The sequence below is a fragment of the Lolium rigidum genome, chromosome 2 (genome assembly GCF_022539505.1).
Source record: "Lolium rigidum isolate FL_2022 chromosome 2, APGP_CSIRO_Lrig_0.1, whole genome shotgun sequence".
NCBI classification, from domain to species: Eukaryota; Viridiplantae; Streptophyta; class Magnoliopsida; order Poales; family Poaceae; genus Lolium; species Lolium rigidum.
In genome coordinates this window covers 277,434,564-277,451,106 of record NC_061509.1, presented here as the reverse complement: position 1 = coordinate 277,451,106, position 16,543 = coordinate 277,434,564, and the positions used below count along the sequence as shown (strand labels likewise).

Below are 16,543 nucleotides of genomic sequence, written 5' to 3'. Positions count from 1 at the left end.
CTCCAAAACCAAACTGTGAGAAGAGAGGGTAAGCATTGGTTCATGGCGTCGGCGAACCATGCAGTTTCTTTGCGAGTAATTCACACTTATAAATAGAAAGGAGACAAGAAAAAGGCTCAGCTTCCAAGTACTGAGGCCATATGGAAGTTTCAGTTTCCTTGTGAGCATTTCAGGTAGAGAGAGGAAGAATATATCAATTCACAAGGGAATCCATCGATCCATATGTACGACTGGATCCAGGAGGCCCTCTTAATTCGAGCGATATATATACATACATACATTGTTGCAGCAAAGCCATACAACAATCAATCACCTCGATCGGCCATCCGGCCGGAGATCAGCAATGCAACCTGAAGACAGACGGTGACCGGAGCCGCAGCCGTGCTGGCCCTCGTGTTGCTCCTGGTGCAATAGCACCACCCGCCGCCGCGCTACTACGCCTGCATCCTCTCCATACCACGCGTAGACTCCGCCACCTTGGAGTTCAAGGTCTCCCTCAGCGTCGAGTGCCGGAAGCCGATGTGGGGCCGTACGTGCCTGGAGCGTGGCACCGGTGTGGCGGTGGCATACCACGGCCTCCCCATCGCGTTCGCCGCCACCGGCGCCAAGGTGTGCTCCGGATGGTACAAGCTAGTGTGGGTGCGCCGCTCGACGACGGTGGCGGCGCGGACGAGCGGCCTGACGAGTTCCGTGGTGGACGGCGTCCTCGACGACGCGCGGCGTGGCGTTCGACGTGACGTTCCGGGTCCAGCCGGACGGCGACCACGGGAAGCTGGTGACATGCGTGGTGAGGCCCTTCTCGGGTGAACCGGCCACTCCCTGCGACGTGCAGTACTCGTGATAAATCTGGGCGCATGCAGCTCCTGGCGATTTCGTCTATTTTTGAAGATATTTATAGTTTATGTACTAAGAATTTCCCCAGTTAGTGATTTTTCTCGCCGTCTCGTGGCGTCAAATTCTTTACCAGTTAATTAACGTAGATTTGGTAGGCTTACTTGCAAGTTTTTGGACTGATGGTCGATGTTGTCGAGATAACCAAGTTAACTGGTATAATAGACTGCAACAACTTCTCTTCACTCTCTAGCCCAACGCATAAGCTTCAGTTCAGTACTAAATAAAAATGGATGGCACGTTGCCGGATAAGTAGGTTGTTCAATCCTCACCAAGGAGATTGTGGAAAACCGGGTACAAAGCCTTCCGACTTCTTATATCATGCATCTTTATATCATTAGTTATCAGTTAGAACAAACTATTTTCCTACATTTCTCAATCGCCTATCAATAGCAATTAGTTCAATCGGAGATGGTATGGTAAGAGAACACGTAAAGGTCTGCTGAATCCTCAGTTGAAACCTAGTAGTAGTCATCTCCACATGACGATAGTAACTTACAAAACGCCTCAATCAGAATAGCGTACGCAACCACACGCACACGGGACACCACGAAAATCCGAAATAACAGGCAACTCGTAGCTCTAGCTAATATACGTGCGCCGCCTTTATAGTATCATGACAGAAATAGATGAAAGAAACCAGACTGCGAGCATAGCGGCAAACGATGTTTGCTCCAATGAAACTGGAGACAAACGAGCAAAGGCTAAGATATAGCAATATCCGACTCACAACTCCTGGGAATTAGCTTCACAGCTTGTAGCTGACAAAGGCCATATAATATGCCTTGATCTTCTGTGCGACAATGATATAGCATCTCCTCACCACCCAAATGCGCCGAAAGAAATTACTAGCAATATCTGATCCCTCTATATATTGAAACCGCACGAAAGGAGCAGTTCTCCGGTATGTATAAATGCAGTAGACGAGGTGTAATGCAGCATGATAGCAGTTCAACAGCAAACAGAGGGATGTATCCAACTGTACATCGATACAAAATCTCACGCTGGGGCAAAAAAAACATTTAGCAGCAATGCCTTTCTGCTCAAAGCTCAAAAAGGTGAGGAGCATGTGATGACGATGGTTGCATACATCAACTCCACCATATAGGCAGAGTACTTATGATACATAAATAGCGCTTTGTCTCTGTATGTCTGTATATCTCTCAGGTTACAAGTTCGTGCACGGCACCCATTCCTTTTCCAGGTTTATGTCGTGAGCATCTTCTTGTACTCCTTGAACGTGCCTCTGAACGGACCGACCTTGCCATCTGTCACTGCCCATAATTCGTCGACACTTCCTGTGATCAGATGCTCGTCGTGACTCACCTGCAAACATACCGATTTGGTTAGAGAGATCTCCTGACTTCACACGACAAATAACACATGTGACCCAGTGACAATATGTTCTTACCATCAGCACTCCTCCTTGGAATATGAGTAAACCCTGGATGAGCGCCTCCACTGCATCGAGATCCTGCAACAGACAAAGATCAGAATTTTACCACTCCCAGTGGTTCCTAATCAAGGGGGGAGGGGGCGAAGATGAGGTGGTTCATTCATTTACAAGATGGTTAGAAGGCTCGTCAAGAAGAATAATGTGTGGCTTCTTGAAGGTGATTTTTGCGAATGCAACCCTACTTTTCTGACCACCTGCAAAAGGACATACTTTAATTAGGATCATGAAAATTGAAACTATACAAGTGATGAACCTTTGCGCGAATGCAACATAACTCGAGGCTAAGGAAAGCTTAGAATTGTTGCAACTGCAAACTCACTATCAGCTAAATCCATCTAATGAACTGCTGTGATATATTACCTGATAAAGTGTACATAGATTGAAGGGCAAGGTTTCCTGAGACACCAAAGGAACCCAAATGTGATCTCAGTTTCTGTTCAGGTACACCCTGCAGAGCATAGTACATTTTTTTCAATGTAAGAGCTGAAATTTATATTTAACTTAAACAAACAGAGCATAATACATTTTTTCCTACTAGAGCTACAGTGTATGTTTCAGTTGAATACCAACCAGAGGATAATACATTTTTTCCATACTAGAGCTGAAATTCGTATTTCAGTTGAATACCAAGCAGAGGACTATTGTGCACTTCTTCGATATTGGAGCAGAAATTTATATTTAAGTGAAATACCAAACAGAGCATGAATATGTATTCCTTAGCTACCCACCAAGTGAACTTCATGCTCTACTAAACCTAGCACTTTCAAATAAATAAAATGATGCTTGAGCTTACCGGAAAACATCTCATCATGTACAAAAGGGGGTTCACCGTTAAATCAAGTCCATCAACATGGTGTTGACTGAATACAGCCATTCGGACCTGTAGAAATAACATGAAAAAAAATAAACAAACAAAATACAGGATGCTGCAGATTTCTCCGTAGAGCAATAAATAACGGCATCACATTTGTAAGCGGTTGCATTCTATGCGTTAAGTTCTCAATGGCATGGACACAAACATCACAACACCTTGGCAAATGACAAGGGAAGCAAGAGATGCATGAGAAAGCAGTACAATCGTGCAGAACAAATTAACATGATATGGGTAAAGGCTATAGCAGTAAAACATAAAGCTGGTAGCTCTAAGTGGATAAAGCACCTTGGGCGAGCGAAAGACCGTTCCCGAAGTTGGCTGCAGGTCCCCAGAAATTAATTTAAGTATAGTGGACTTGCCAATGCCATTTGAACCAACCACTGAAACAATAAATAAAATGTGAGAAAGAAACGGGAGAACCACCACCAGAGAAGCTAGATATTATTGTTTAGTCAACAAAAGATGAACGGAACAAAGATATCATACTTGCTATACGGCTGTCGAGGTCAATACCAAAGTTCAAGTTTTTAAACAAAATAGGCCCTCCTGGATAACCAAATGATGCATCACTGCACAAATCGAAAGTATTATATTTCACCTGAGAGGATTAACACAAACACATGCCTACACGACAAAGATATCTCAAAGAGAATGTATGCAAGTAACTGTTATGCCTTGACAGTAAATGGTAGAGTCGATTACAGATAAAATGGATTCGAAGAACAAGTCATGAGTTTCACATGGGAGAAGAGTGAGCTTCCATAAATGGTGAAATACAAGGGTTAGAAACGAAACCTGAAGCTAATGATTGGGGGTCCAGGGCGGTCCTCTGGGGTTGGAAATTCGAATTTATAGCTGCAAAGATATATGGCGGCAACTGCTAAGTCAACAGTAGACAAAAGACCAAATAAAAATGATTTAGGAAGGTGGCATACTCTGGGTCACTAACAACTGCATCAACATGTTCCATTCGCTCCAATGCCTGGGATAATGCAGATAAAAGAAATTATGACAAACATCAGATTTTACACAGAATATGCAAAAAAAAATCATTTGAAAATCATCTGTTAGTGAAATAAAAGTAAAGTTATGTGCTGAAATTCAAAGATATCTAGAATTCCAGATGAAAGTCATGGAAACAGGAGAATAAAATGTACCTTAATTCTCGATTGAACAAGCGATGCTCTCTTTGCATTGTACCGGAACTTGTCAATGAATTCCTACATACGAAACAGATCAACAAACATCAACCTTGATCTTCCCAAAAAAATCTAGCTGTACAGAATATGTTGATATTTATTAAGATACTGTAATTTTGTTTCCACCTTTGAGCAAAACTCAGATAGAGTCCTTCAAATCATAATTTTGTATCGTGCTCAAGCTTAAACAATGCAAGCAGAACCCAGGCCAGACTTGCAGAAGTTCTACTGGTAGTACCATTTCAAGCTAATAAAGTTATACAGTACTATATTATTTAGATAGCATTTTTCTGTTGCAGCAAAGACAAGACAAGTTCAGCATCAAATAGGCTTCTGTGTTGTAAATGAGTAGATTAAAGAGCCATATTGCACTAGAAATTCATGGCGCAAATGAGGGAACTCCTACATCCTACATGCTCATGTTGTGGTGCACTAGTGCATACCACCTTTCGACTCATCCTTTTTTTCCACATTATCACAAGTTTATTTAAAAATGGTTATGAACATACTTCAGGGACTAATGATACCCGTTAAATGCAGATACCAACCTGCATGTGCCCTCTGGCCTTCTCATTTGTTTCAAAGGCTTTCATCTGATTCTTGAGGTGCTCCTCCCTTGTCCTCTCAAATGTGTCGTAGTCACCTTTGTAAGCATGCAGCTTTTTGCCATGTAGATGAAGAATGTCGGTGACAACCTAAGAATTGTTTCCTTCGGTTATTCATCAGTTATTAACATGAAAAGAAAAGAAAAGATAAAGGAAAGAAAAGAAAATATAAAACGGTGCACATGCAAATATATGACAAATTATAACGATATCATTTCTTGCATAACAATACTATGTGTTCATACCGTATTCAGGAACTCTCTAGCATGGGACACAACAATGAAAGTCTTTGGCCACTTCAGGAGATATGTTTCTAACCATAACACAGCATGGAGATCAAGATGGTTCTGCAAAGTGATAGGTTGTTAGCATGTGGCAGCAAGAGAAGAGAAGAGAAGAGAAGGAAAGTTATATTCTGAACTCACTGTCGGTTCATCAAGCAGCAGCAAATCTGGCTCAATGAATAGAGCACGTGCTAGCGCTATTCTCATGCGCCATCCACCAGAAAATGCTTTCGTATTTTTAAGTTGCATTTCTGGAGTGAAACTAAGACCCTGTAAGATTTCAACCAATCAGAACATTCCAATGTTAGTATGTGAGAACTATACCTGTTTAAATTAAGGTAACTACTAGCTACTCCGAGAGAAACGACAGCAACAGCATATGAACAATACTACATTGTGCAAATGAGGCGAACAAGAATAAATCACCACAAACTGGATGTCAGTAAATCAGTAAAGAAACATACCGCTAGAATTGATGCCGCACGAGCCTCTGCTGCATCTGCATCAATGTACTCAAGTCGCTTATATATCTCCTCAAGCCTCTTGCTGATAGCATCTTTGTCAAGACCATCCTTGATCTTGTCTAGACTGGACTCTGTCCCGTCCTCTAGATCTTTCTGCATAGAAGTAGCTGAGTATAAGCAAATAAAAAACAAAATGAAGGGGAAAGTTACCAAGAGAAAAGAACACATCAACCAAGAAAGTCATGTAAAAAGCTAATTCAGCAATACTTAACCAATTGTTGACCCAAACGGGTCTCCTCTTGCAGAAGCTGAACCCGTTCAACATCTGCATTTAGCACACACTGCAAAGCTGTCGTGTCATCACCGGTGACCTCTTGCTCAACATGCAATATCTGACAGTTCTTAGGAATTCCATCAATTGCATGTTGCGCCATAGCTCTGAGAAGAGATGTCTTTCCAGTACCATTTCTTCCAATAAGACCTGAAATGGTACGCAGATAACGTAAATCGCTGAACAAAAAAGGAATAGGAACTGATATACAGTAAATTTCAAAGGCTGCTTGGATGCTCTCCCAAGAAGTGATACTTCAATATTTGTGTTCCCTTGTTCAAAGGCTATTCCAAGAGAGCTATTACACAGCACATAGTTTTTCATCAACAGAAGAAGTAATGAGATCATCCTGAGGAGGTGGGACATTTTAGAGAGCCTCCTTCACAAGGTGGAAGTTTTAGGCATATGTATAGTAATCTAAATTGACTCACCATAGTGCCTTCCAAAGGCAAGCGTTAGAGTCTGATCTTGAATAAGATCACGGCCACCAACAGTAACACTGAAATTCTGCATATGGATATCCCTAATGGTAGACCCGCCAACATTACTGTGATTTACATAAACTGGCGGCATCCCAGCCCTGAGCGCCTCCATTTCAGCAACATGCATTTCATACTGGGCCTGCACCAACAAGGAACACGTTATACCACCGCGTACATCAAGCTTAACGAGGAGGGAAGGCATTTTCAACTGCATATAAAGCTCTGCCGGAAGGGGGAAATATGCTAAGCACTGGATTTCAACCACTAGTTAATCTAGCAATCTAGGGGTGTGAACAGCATACCTCTCTTTGCCTATCTTCTTTCCTCCTGTTGCGTTCAATCTTGGCTTTGTCGCGTGAGGATAGCGGGGGCGCATCGAAAATATACTCAACCTTCTTGGGAGCTTTCTCCTCCTCCATCCCCGCATTCATGCGCAGAGGCGCAGCGAGGCTCCGCACGGCTTGCTTGGGCTTCACGATGCCATGGCTTCCCAGTTTCTCGCAAAGCTTAGCGCAGACCTACGTCGGAAGGGAAAGAAAAGGGAATCAGAGCCGTGTGGAGTCAAAATCAAGCAATTCCTCTACTGTTTCCACCTCTGAATCCAAAAAGGGGAAGTTGGATGGCACACGTGCCATACTGGTTAGTGAGTAGCAGCTAAATCATTGCCAGGAACTGATCGAGAGCTAGACTAAAGTCATAACTTGGTGATGACGACGAAATCATGTTACTGTGATGTGAGCGCTAAGCTAGATTTTACTAGGTATTCGAAACTAGACATATAGCACGGCCAGCACCGCAACTGCAGAAATAGAACAACGAGGAATAAGACGCAGCCGCCCGAGTCATCTGACCTAGCAGCAGCACCAAACTGAAGCTCTAACCCAAATTGGGGAAGCCAGATTCGAGGGAAGCGGGCGGGCGGGCGTTTCCTAGTAGTACCTCGAGGCAGTGCTCCCTGTCGTAGACGCAGCGCGCGTCGATGAGGAGTTCGCCGAGGGCTTCGAAGATGCCGTGGCCGTCGGGTGGGCCGAAGTCGAAGTCCTGGTCGGCGAGGACGTTGGCGATGTAGTCGACGATGGGTTCGTCCACCTCGTCCACGACGGAGTCCCCCAGCACCTCCCGCACCACCCCCATGCTCGTCGCCACCAGCGCCGCCATCGCGTGCGTCTCCGGCGGCGGCTGCGCGGGGAGGAAGGGGAGCAGCGGCGGCGGAGCGGACGGAGAACCCTACTTGCTCGCTCGCTCGCTGGGTGGTGCCGACGGCGGCTTGTGGCTTAGCCGGACCGACGGATGGATGCAGAATTAAGTGGTGTCCAAAGAATCCAAGGCCCACTTATCTGGCCTGGTAGCAAAAGCCACATTTCAAGTCAAAAAAAAAAAAGCACATTCGAAAATGTACATTTAAAACACATTTTATTTTCTTCGACAACCTAGGAATCCCCTAAATATGATAACTTACAAGATGCTAATGGTCCAACTTTTCAATCAATTATTATTTTCAAGTGATTATTTGTTAGTGTAATGAAGGCGTTCTTCTCTTTGTCATCTTTTTTCATACAGATCTGGTGATAGGAAGCGGAGGGTCTCAAACCCAATCAATTCCGAGGGAGGGCTAGGCCATGGGTGGCACGAACCCTGACACGGTGGTGTGCGCCATATGCATTGTTGGGTGGGCGAGGTCAAAGTGAGACGAAGATAGCATGAGGCAAGGCAGGGAGAAGGACTTATAAGCCACCGAGGGAGGGGGGAACGGGATGAAGGCAATTATCAGACCCTTTATTTTAATCCCAGGAGTTTAATTAATCATGTGCATAGGCATGCATGTATAACATTTTTTTTTCGCGGATCCTTTTGGGTTTGAGCTTACATAAATTTGACTTTCCATAAAACTTCCAGGAAAAGCTCGAACGGCCTTCAACAAAAGGTCCCGCAGCCATGAAAGTAGTCATTTTTCATTCTTCATCCGAGAAGTCAAGAGCGACCTAAGTATTCTTCTTCTTTATGTGCCTCTCTGGTGGCAGGAGCTGGCGCGATAGAGTAAGAGGAGCTTGGAGATCTCTGACCATAAGGCGGTGTTCACCAGCTACTCTTCAGCGCATTCGAGCTATGTCGGGAGGTTGATGGGCTTCACCTTCTTCCTGGTCGTGCTCTGATGGTGGGAGCTAGTGCTGGAGCAAGTTGGGTCCAACAACATGTTCAATAAGCTCGTTCTTGGATGCGCTATGCTTCTTCTCTCTTTTTTTGGTATCGACCCCTCCCCCATGTCTGTGTGGTGCTGAAGGCTGGAGCTATCGATCTGGTGCTAGAGAAGATGTTGGAGGGCGGCGGGGAATTGGTGCTGCTGCAGTGCTCAGGGGAACTCTCTCGGTGGCCCAAGATTGGCTGGCAAATTTGATGGCCAACAAGTGGCTTTTCACGATGCCGGCGATGTTGTCAGGCGTCTCTTCAACCTCCAGGAGGAGGCCTTTCAAAGGACTTGTGGTGGCGCACCTCTTCTTCTCGGCTCCAAGTGATTTCGTCCCTGGAATCGACGAAGAAGGCCACGGCGGCAGTACTATGCTTTCCGGCGGTGCAGGAGGACCCGATCGTGTTTCTAGAAATTTGTTTCATGTCTTGTTGCCAAAAAGTAGGGGTTGCTCTGTAATGTTTCCATTGCTATAGTTCCTAATGTAACTTGTAACCTCACTGTGATTGAATGGGCAGCTTCTAGGCTATACGGGCCCTCTTCCTGTTCAAAAAAAAAGAGTAGCTAATTTGTATTTGCGCTTTTCTACCAGAGGTTAATTAAGCATGCGTATAGACATGCATGAATTAATTAATTTTATTATTTGTGGAGCTGTTTTGGGGTTATATATACTATCTTACTTCCTCTATATTGGTTTATTAGGTTGACGTGTAGTCAAAAAAATTAGAAAATTAATTTGATCATCAAAATATGAATTATATGTCACAAAAATATACATTTAATTCATATTTAAAAGATTTTTTCAATGATTTTTTATAGCATGTAATTTATACTTTATTAATAAATTTATAATTAACCTTTTCTTGAACTTCATGTTTGTCCAATAAACCGGTTAGATGGAGTATATTTTTTACTCCCTCACATTAATCTTTGAGCAAATATTTTGAATCACAGGGCCGATTTAACCGGTTAGATGGAGTATTAACTTTTCTATGACGGTTGGCACTTAGTATACGATAGTAGCCAACTTGGTGCAGAACTTTGCAAATCAATGAGATACAAGTCGAAACCCAACCCGTACGGACTATACGTCTCAGAAACAGAACCGAACACCCGATCGATGCATATATACACGGCCCTGCCACCCTACCAAGGCATAGCAAATCGACAACAATGACAGCCACCCGTGAAGATACAGCCTCCGTCGACTGCATACGGGGATCGTTCTGCTGCGCTCTGTTCCTGGCCGTCGTCGTGGGCATCGTGCTTGCATTTGTCTACGGGCTCCCACACAGGCGCTACGACATCTCCATCGACTCCGCGTCCGGCCTCGACCTGCCGCCGTCCAAGGACCTCGTGCTAGACCCGCGGTTCAACCTCACCTTCCGCATCGCCTCCGACAGCCCCGGCCGCCGCGCGTGCATGGAAGCCGGCACCTACGTGGAGGTGTCCTACCACTGCGTGCCCCTCGCCACCAGCGCCGCCGCGCCGCATCCGGTCTGCGTCGGCGCAAAGAAGTCCCTGAGCATGCCCGTCGTCGCCAAGGGCACCGGCGTGCGTCTGCCCGGGTACATGATGGACAGCCTCATGGCGGACCTGCGGAGCGGGGTGGAGGCGTTCGAAGTCACGTTCAAACTCTCCGGCGATAGCCTGAAAGACGTTGCGTGGTGTGGCGCAAGGCGGGTTGGGGACGTCGCCGCCGAGTGCGGCCAGCAGCCCTCATGCCCTCCCCGTAGCCAAGCTGATCATCAAGACATTCCGAATAGTATGTTTTAGACTGCGATTAGAACAGGGTAGTATATATATATATCATTGTGCTCGGGTTAATTACCGAGTGCTCCAGTTTTGGAGTAGTTTTGTTTAAGTTCATCTTTAGTAATTAGTGTGTTCTACATGACGTTAGCTTTAGGTATATGTTCTTATCATCAAGCTGATTTATTTCATTTGATCACTCAAGTTCAGTCAAAAGCTTTACTGTTCTTGGGATTCATATCCATTATTCATTCAATGGAACCTCTGGTTGAATATTGACCAGATAAAATTAGTAACTGTTTTACCGCTCCGTTGTTTGTCGGAGTTACGTGCCATTGGCGTTCCGGGCGTGCAGCTCGCAGCCCTGGGAGACGCACCTCGTGCTGCTTCCGGCACATCGCATTCTGCCTCATGGTGGGGCTCCATGTCTTTCTGCGAAAGCTACTTCCGGGGACGCCTCCTTGCTCGGCGGTAGGCCCACGCTGGACCTGGAGTTCAACCTCACCTCCCGCTTCGTGTCGCAAGCCGGCATCTGGTTTTTTATTTCTTATGTTTCATTGACTCCAACTAGTTTTATTTCCCATCTCTATTTAGTTTTGGAACACAGACTCATTCTTTTGAAGTCAGAATGCGGATTACACAAACCTTGTACCGCGATATCCGTACAACTATGAAATCCAGAATCTGAATATTGAATTTGAAGCATAGTTTTGTGGGATAGGTTGGAGAGGCTTCATAAAGAAGCATGGCAAATAATATTGAATGTAGTACTCGCTAACAATGTAAAATTAAATTTGACAACTCTATTAAAATAAACTTGATGTGTAAATAGGGTATCCCATGGCTAATACAACTCATCAATTATTGAGGCTTCATGCCAGAGGAGCAGGTGCTGACAGCTCCCATATGTGGCATCAGGGGGGCACTAGCATGTATGCAGGCAGTACGAGCTGCTGCGGATTGGGGTATGGGAAGAGTACAGTTTGAGTCAGACTCACAAAACCTGGTTCGAGCTTCGCAGTGTACGGATTTCGATCTTGCCCCGGAATATAAATTGCTTAAAGGCATATTAGAGCCTTTTCCATGTTAAATTTCATGTCCGGCGTGTTGTGTTTCATGTAATTTTTTTTATTGATGCTCCGGTAAAGTATTGGGAGCACTCAAAGAAATAGCATCATTTATGAATCAACCAAACAATAATTCAACAAGAATGCACGATACAAAGTTAAACTGGTTGTAAATCATGTATATATAGTTGGTTATGGTAATTGCAAAACACACTACATATCGACAATATCAATATCGTCAAACAATTAATACGAATAGCCTAGAGAATATAAATATCATCTGCTGCTAGTTGGATTTAGGATTCGGCTCATAATCCTTGCCATCAGCCTCCCCGTCATCGTGTGAGTGATGCAAGTCCTCCGAAGAGATTTCTTGCCCTTGTATGGGCCATGGCCACCGGTAGGTATCAAGCTCCCTCAAAAACTGCAGCAACATTCCAACAAATGGTTAAAATATATGCTCTGTGATTCTACTTATGAGTAATAAAGAACCCCTTATTGCAAAAAAAGTGTCGACAAATATATATGAACATGCGAAAAGCTAATTAGTTATCTAGCCTGATTGTGCAAGAAATTCAACAAATTACATACTTTTATAAAAAGAGCAATTACGTACCTGTGGTTGTGGGTCCATATCACGCAATCTCCTGAGAAAAGCGATGATTTCTTGGTCGACCTCCTCTTGTGTTTTCTCACGACCACAAATGTGCTTACCGTTGATGAGTCCTTCTTCTTGGGCTTCCGAGGAATCCAAGGATAGTTCTTCTTCTTCTTCTTCTTCTTCTTCTTCTTCTTCTTCTTCTTCTTCTTCTTCTTCTTCTTCTTCTTCTTCTTCTTCTTCTTCTTCTTCTCCGTCGTCATCTTCTTCTTCCATAAAAGGTTGACGGATCCGGGGATGAAGTGCACCGTATGGAATAGTGATGGCTTTCATGTACTCGTCGTCTGGGCCCGCGAAGGTGATCCCGCTGAAGTCCATCTTTCCCCACTGGTCAGCGGCCCACGCCTCCATCTCGGCCCTTCTAATGTAATAATTTTGGTCCGCTTCTACGTAGCCCCTGGTCCGGTACTCCTCTCTCCAATTCTCGTCTTCTTCATCGCCATCATCACCGTCACAATGATCATCTTCTCCTGGAGTCTCCTCCTTGGTGCCGTCGGCGCTCTCTTTCTCCACAGAGAACTCGCCCTCGCTCTCGATCTTGGATTCCTTGTCGTTGCAGCACTCGAGGACCAGCGCCATCATGATGGTGTCGTAGTCCAGGCGAATCTTGCCGCGTACGCGGAGGTGGCGGTCAATGAGGTCGTCGGAGGAGAGCGTGGTGGCCCAGGCGCGGGACAGGCACCGGCACCGGCGGAACTCCTTTGGCGGCAGCCTCACGAGGATTTCCTCTAGCAAGGAGTCGGGGAGGACGGCGAACTGGAGCATCGGCGTCGCCGGATCGGCCATGATCGAGTCAAGCGATCAACCACGAGATCGGTCGACGATTTTCTTTGTCTGGATCTTGTAACTTCGAGGTATTGACTCAGGTATAAATAGATAGGAGATTCGTTACTGCCGCGCGTGCCCAACATGGTCGTTGTCACGTACGTTGATCTTACTAGTGGTTGGGGCGCCCCTTGGGGCGCCTCTTGACCGGTGTTGTGCGATCCAATCCCAAGGCCCTGTAGTATGTATTTATGTTTAGCTTAGCACACTAAAAAGAAATCAATTATTACTACTACTACTACTGAATTTTGTATTATTACGTGCACACAAAAGTCAAGATAAACTCTAGAACATACATGCCATGAAATTATGGGGCGCAAGGCAACCAGAACGTGTTACAAAAGAATATGTCCATGTTTATATTTTGCAGTATTTTGCAAAATAACTTGTAAACAGTAACAATAATAAATTCGCAGCAAAAAAAATGGGCACACTTGGCTAAGAGTTTGAGCACTTCCACTGGCAAGAGTAGACCTTCAGATGCACGGATAGCACCGAAAAAGAGCCATCGCCAGTAAACCATGAACTTCAAAAGAGAGTATACTTTAGTTTTGGAAGAAAGTTTAACAATTCTATTACTATTATCAATATGGATAATAAACAAAAACTAAAATCTACACAAAAAGAAAGAATGGCCTTTCCACAGGGTCCAAATCGTTTGCTGGTGGTCTCAATGCTTATTATCAACTTCTTTCGTACAGACCAACAAATACTGGAAGCAAGAAATAACATGTGATCATTTCCCCTAAAAGAGATTTTCTATTCTTTCCCCCATAACAATCAAAAATGGTAAAGATAATGAGACATTTTTGTCTGACAACACGGAAGAGCTAATATTAAGGTATGTGTGCTCATTTTGCTAGCAGAGAGTCATTGTAGTTTGGTACCAGAAAAGACAAGATTTACCTAACGAGTATAAGTTTATGAAAAAAATGCCGATACACCAATTCTGCGATGTGATCATGAGTGGGCTTAAGATTGGACATGCCATGGGTTGTGACTACTGAATACTTTTGAGGAACAGCTACATTACAATACTCTTCTGCAGGTAGAGTATATTGTACCTACTGGATATGCTGGTTCAGATGTGTAGGTGATTAAAACACACCACTTGGAAATAACACAAAAGAATCTGAGAACCAACCAAACAAATGATATGCTGGTTCATTATGATCATGTCGTTAGCTTAAGATTAAAAAAGCATGGCATCCTTCATTTCTGAACCCGAAACAAACAGCGGGAAGGAAAAAAACTGTAAACACGTGAAGAACAAATAAAAAGGCCATACCTCCAAGCTGCCCATCCATTCTCGTGGCCATTGAGTCAAAGTGCCGAGACGTCTTGCCATGTGATGGCTGGAAGGTGCCCTCTCTCTCCTTCCAAAGTCAGGCAACTGAGGCAGCTAGCTCTGCTCAAGGTCCAATTGACTGCATAAAGACAATGGCAAGGGAAGTCTACACAAGCGCGCGCGCACAGGCCTCTTATTAGTAGCACCGAGCAGACCCAATGCATTTACAGAGTGTTATAAAGTTACAACGGAGACAAGCGCTGATCTAAGATATCCGGTTCTTAGTCCACGCAAAACGTAATTGAGTAGCAATTAAATTAGTTACTGATTCTCAATTCTCAGATATCCGATATGATATTATACAACGGGGCTCTAGGAGTGTCATATCTGAACTGAATGTCCACTTTCTCATGACGGATGATTTTAGAGTTGCAAATTCATTGTACGAAACTATAGTGATTTTAGAGTCAGTTGCACGGTATGCATAGGGATTTTTCTCTTCGAGTCTTGTGTTAGCAGCAGAAAAAAATAGAGTTCTTTGCACAGATTTGGGAGCGGGCACTGGCGAGGACCGACTATTGACTAAGGAGGAACAGCAGTAGCAGTGAGGAAGACGATGGGTAGGAAGGAGGCTGACCGAGGAGGCGGGAGATGGGGTAGTGCTGGGGGAAGTCGATGTGGGTGACCCCGTCGACGGCGTGGATCTCCCGGTAGAAGGCCTCCATGGCGGCGACGGTGTCCGGGTCAGGCACCTTGGAGGCGGCGTGGATCCAGAGGCGGCCCGTGACCGGGGACGGCCAGGAGCGGCCCTCCACGCGCTTGATGCCGTGCACCAGCAGCGACGCCCACGGCTGGTGCATCGTGAGGCAGGGGTTCCCGCCCCCGCCACTTTGCCTGCCGCCCCTTCATCACCGAAAGAGTAGCATCCCATCGTGGTCTTCACTACTACTCCCGCTTTCTGGAAGAGGAGATGAGATGGCGGCGGCCCCGTCGATCTAAGGTTAGGGAAGACTGCAGGGGAAGGACGAGCTAGGGTAGAAATTAGAGAGGAGGGCAGAGAGGAATAGTACCAGGGAGGAGGACGAAGCACAGAGGAGGAGGAGCTTACCTGCGGCGCCGCCGGAGTGTGATGGACGCGGGTTGAGCCTCTCCACCCGAGAGCTCTCTGTTCTGTTCGGGAGGGGAAGAGAGGAGGCACGGGCGAGCGGCTAGGGTTTTCGTCCGCGGTTTTGTCTGACGAATGAATGACTAAGATCGACGCGGAGCTCGTTTCCAAATCGGACGGCGCGGCATGATCTTTTCCTCCCTGCGTATCGTGGAGCGCCCTCACATAGGGCAAGGGTACACGCACTTGCTTATTCTCAATACGTACACCTACGACTCCAACATTGATAAGAATCTCGAACTGAACTCTCTCCCTACGACGGTTAATTAGGACAGGCCGTACGTGCTTCCAACACTTTTTTTCTGAAACGTGCTTCGAACTTTTTACCTTAAAAACTTTTTTTAATAGAATACATCTCTGTTTTTTTTTTGCGAAACAAGAGAATACATCTCTTTACTGATCACATATAACAATAGAAAGAGTCCGTGCCTAATGGATATCGTAAAGGATACTAAATCTCTTCTTGGGTCTATCTTTTTTTTTTTGAACATAAAAAGGTCCCGAAGGACCAGGAGACACTGCCTTATATATTGTCGGTGGGATTACAGCTTACAAGGAGGACCTCAAATAAAAAAGCAAGCTACACACAAGGCCTCCAAAAATGCAAAAAGAACCCTAGATCTAAATATGCAACCGCCATCCGGTACTTCTCCACGGACCACAGATTGATGCCTCAAATTGCGACCATCTTCTCCGACGCCGGGGACGGGACCATTTGGGTCAGAGTCGATGTGAACCGCCTCGCTGAAGCTGCAGGGGGGCCTCCCTAATGGTACTCTGGCCTGGAGGTTGAAGAAGAGTTGACAAAGACCAACTCGGAGCAGCCGCCCTTCGGCTATGAGAATCGGCGGAATAGCGGCCCGAGGCCGACGATGCACCGCCGATGATGAGCTCCCAAACGCAGTGTCGAACACCTCTTTTCCCATCTTCCTTCCTCCACCACGGAGATCTGCAGATGAGGAAAAGGCGAGGGCCAAATCCCGAGATCTGGCCCGGGGACGAGCTTATTCGATGGAG

General features: G+C 45.4%; 2 protein-coding genes across 8 annotated transcripts; both read right to left on the bottom strand.

Annotated features, from left to right (window-relative positions):
- Positions 1–1,736: 1,736 nt before the first annotated feature.
- LOC124693514 (ABC transporter F family member 3-like) lies at positions 1,737–7,774 on the bottom strand. The gene is made up of 18 exons (XM_047226983.1): positions 7,526–7,774; positions 6,889–7,104; positions 6,536–6,725; positions 6,046–6,254; positions 5,774–5,926; positions 5,451–5,579; positions 5,271–5,372; positions 4,969–5,115; positions 4,379–4,441; positions 4,157–4,203; positions 4,017–4,076; positions 3,708–3,790; positions 3,507–3,601; positions 3,141–3,227; positions 2,708–2,795; positions 2,456–2,541; positions 2,303–2,365; positions 1,737–2,217 (listed from the first exon to the last, which is right to left on the bottom strand). Exons 1-18 carry the CDS (start codon positions 7,742–7,744, stop codon positions 2,098–2,100), a joined length of 2,157 nt encoding a protein of 718 aa, XP_047082939.1. The 5' UTR covers positions 7,745–7,774; the 3' UTR covers positions 1,737–2,097.
- A 5,383-nt stretch (positions 7,775–13,157) lies between these two features.
- On the bottom strand, positions 13,158–15,581 carry LOC124693512 (activating signal cointegrator 1-like). Of its 7 annotated transcripts, none has more exons than XM_047226979.1 (3): positions 14,999–15,460; positions 14,362–14,500; positions 13,158–13,249 (listed from the first exon to the last, which is right to left on the bottom strand). In XM_047226979.1, exons 1-2 carry the CDS (start codon positions 15,219–15,221, stop codon positions 14,397–14,399), a joined length of 327 nt encoding a protein of 108 aa, XP_047082935.1. In that variant the 5' UTR covers positions 15,222–15,460; the 3' UTR covers positions 13,158–13,249; positions 14,362–14,396. The 7 variants fall into 7 exon arrangements, 5 of the variants coding, with proteins under 5 accessions (XP_047082935.1, XP_047082933.1, XP_047082934.1 ...); XM_047226977.1 differs by lacking the exon at positions 13,158–13,249 and adding an exon at positions 15,470–15,581 and having other exon boundaries at positions 13,347–14,500; positions 14,999–15,319; XM_047226978.1 differs by lacking the exon at positions 13,158–13,249 and adding an exon at positions 13,347–13,599.
- Positions 15,582–16,543: the final 962 nt, after the last annotated feature.

Excerpts from the sequence above, each read along its gene's own strand:
- LOC124693514 (XM_047226983.1), bottom strand. The coding sequence starts at position 7,744 with ATGGCGGCGCTGGTGGCGACGAGCATGGGGGTGGTGCGGGAGGTGCTG. Across the intron at positions 3,602-3,707 it reads CCTCGACAGCCGTATAGCAA|TGGTTGGTTCAAATGGCATT; the intron begins GTATGATATCTT and ends TTATTGTTTCAG. Across the intron at positions 2,542-2,707 it reads ATCTATGTACACTTTATCAG|GTGGTCAGAAAAGTAGGGTT; the intron begins GTAATATATCAC and ends GTCCTTTTGCAG.
- LOC124693512 (XM_047226977.1), bottom strand. The coding sequence starts at position 15,221 with ATGCACCAGCCGTGGGCGTCGCTGCTGGTGCACGGCATCAAGCGCGTG. Across the intron at positions 14,501-14,998 it reads CCCCATCTCCCGCCTCCTCG|TCAATTGGACCTTGAGCAGA; the intron begins GTCAGCCTCCTT and ends GTCTTTATGCAG.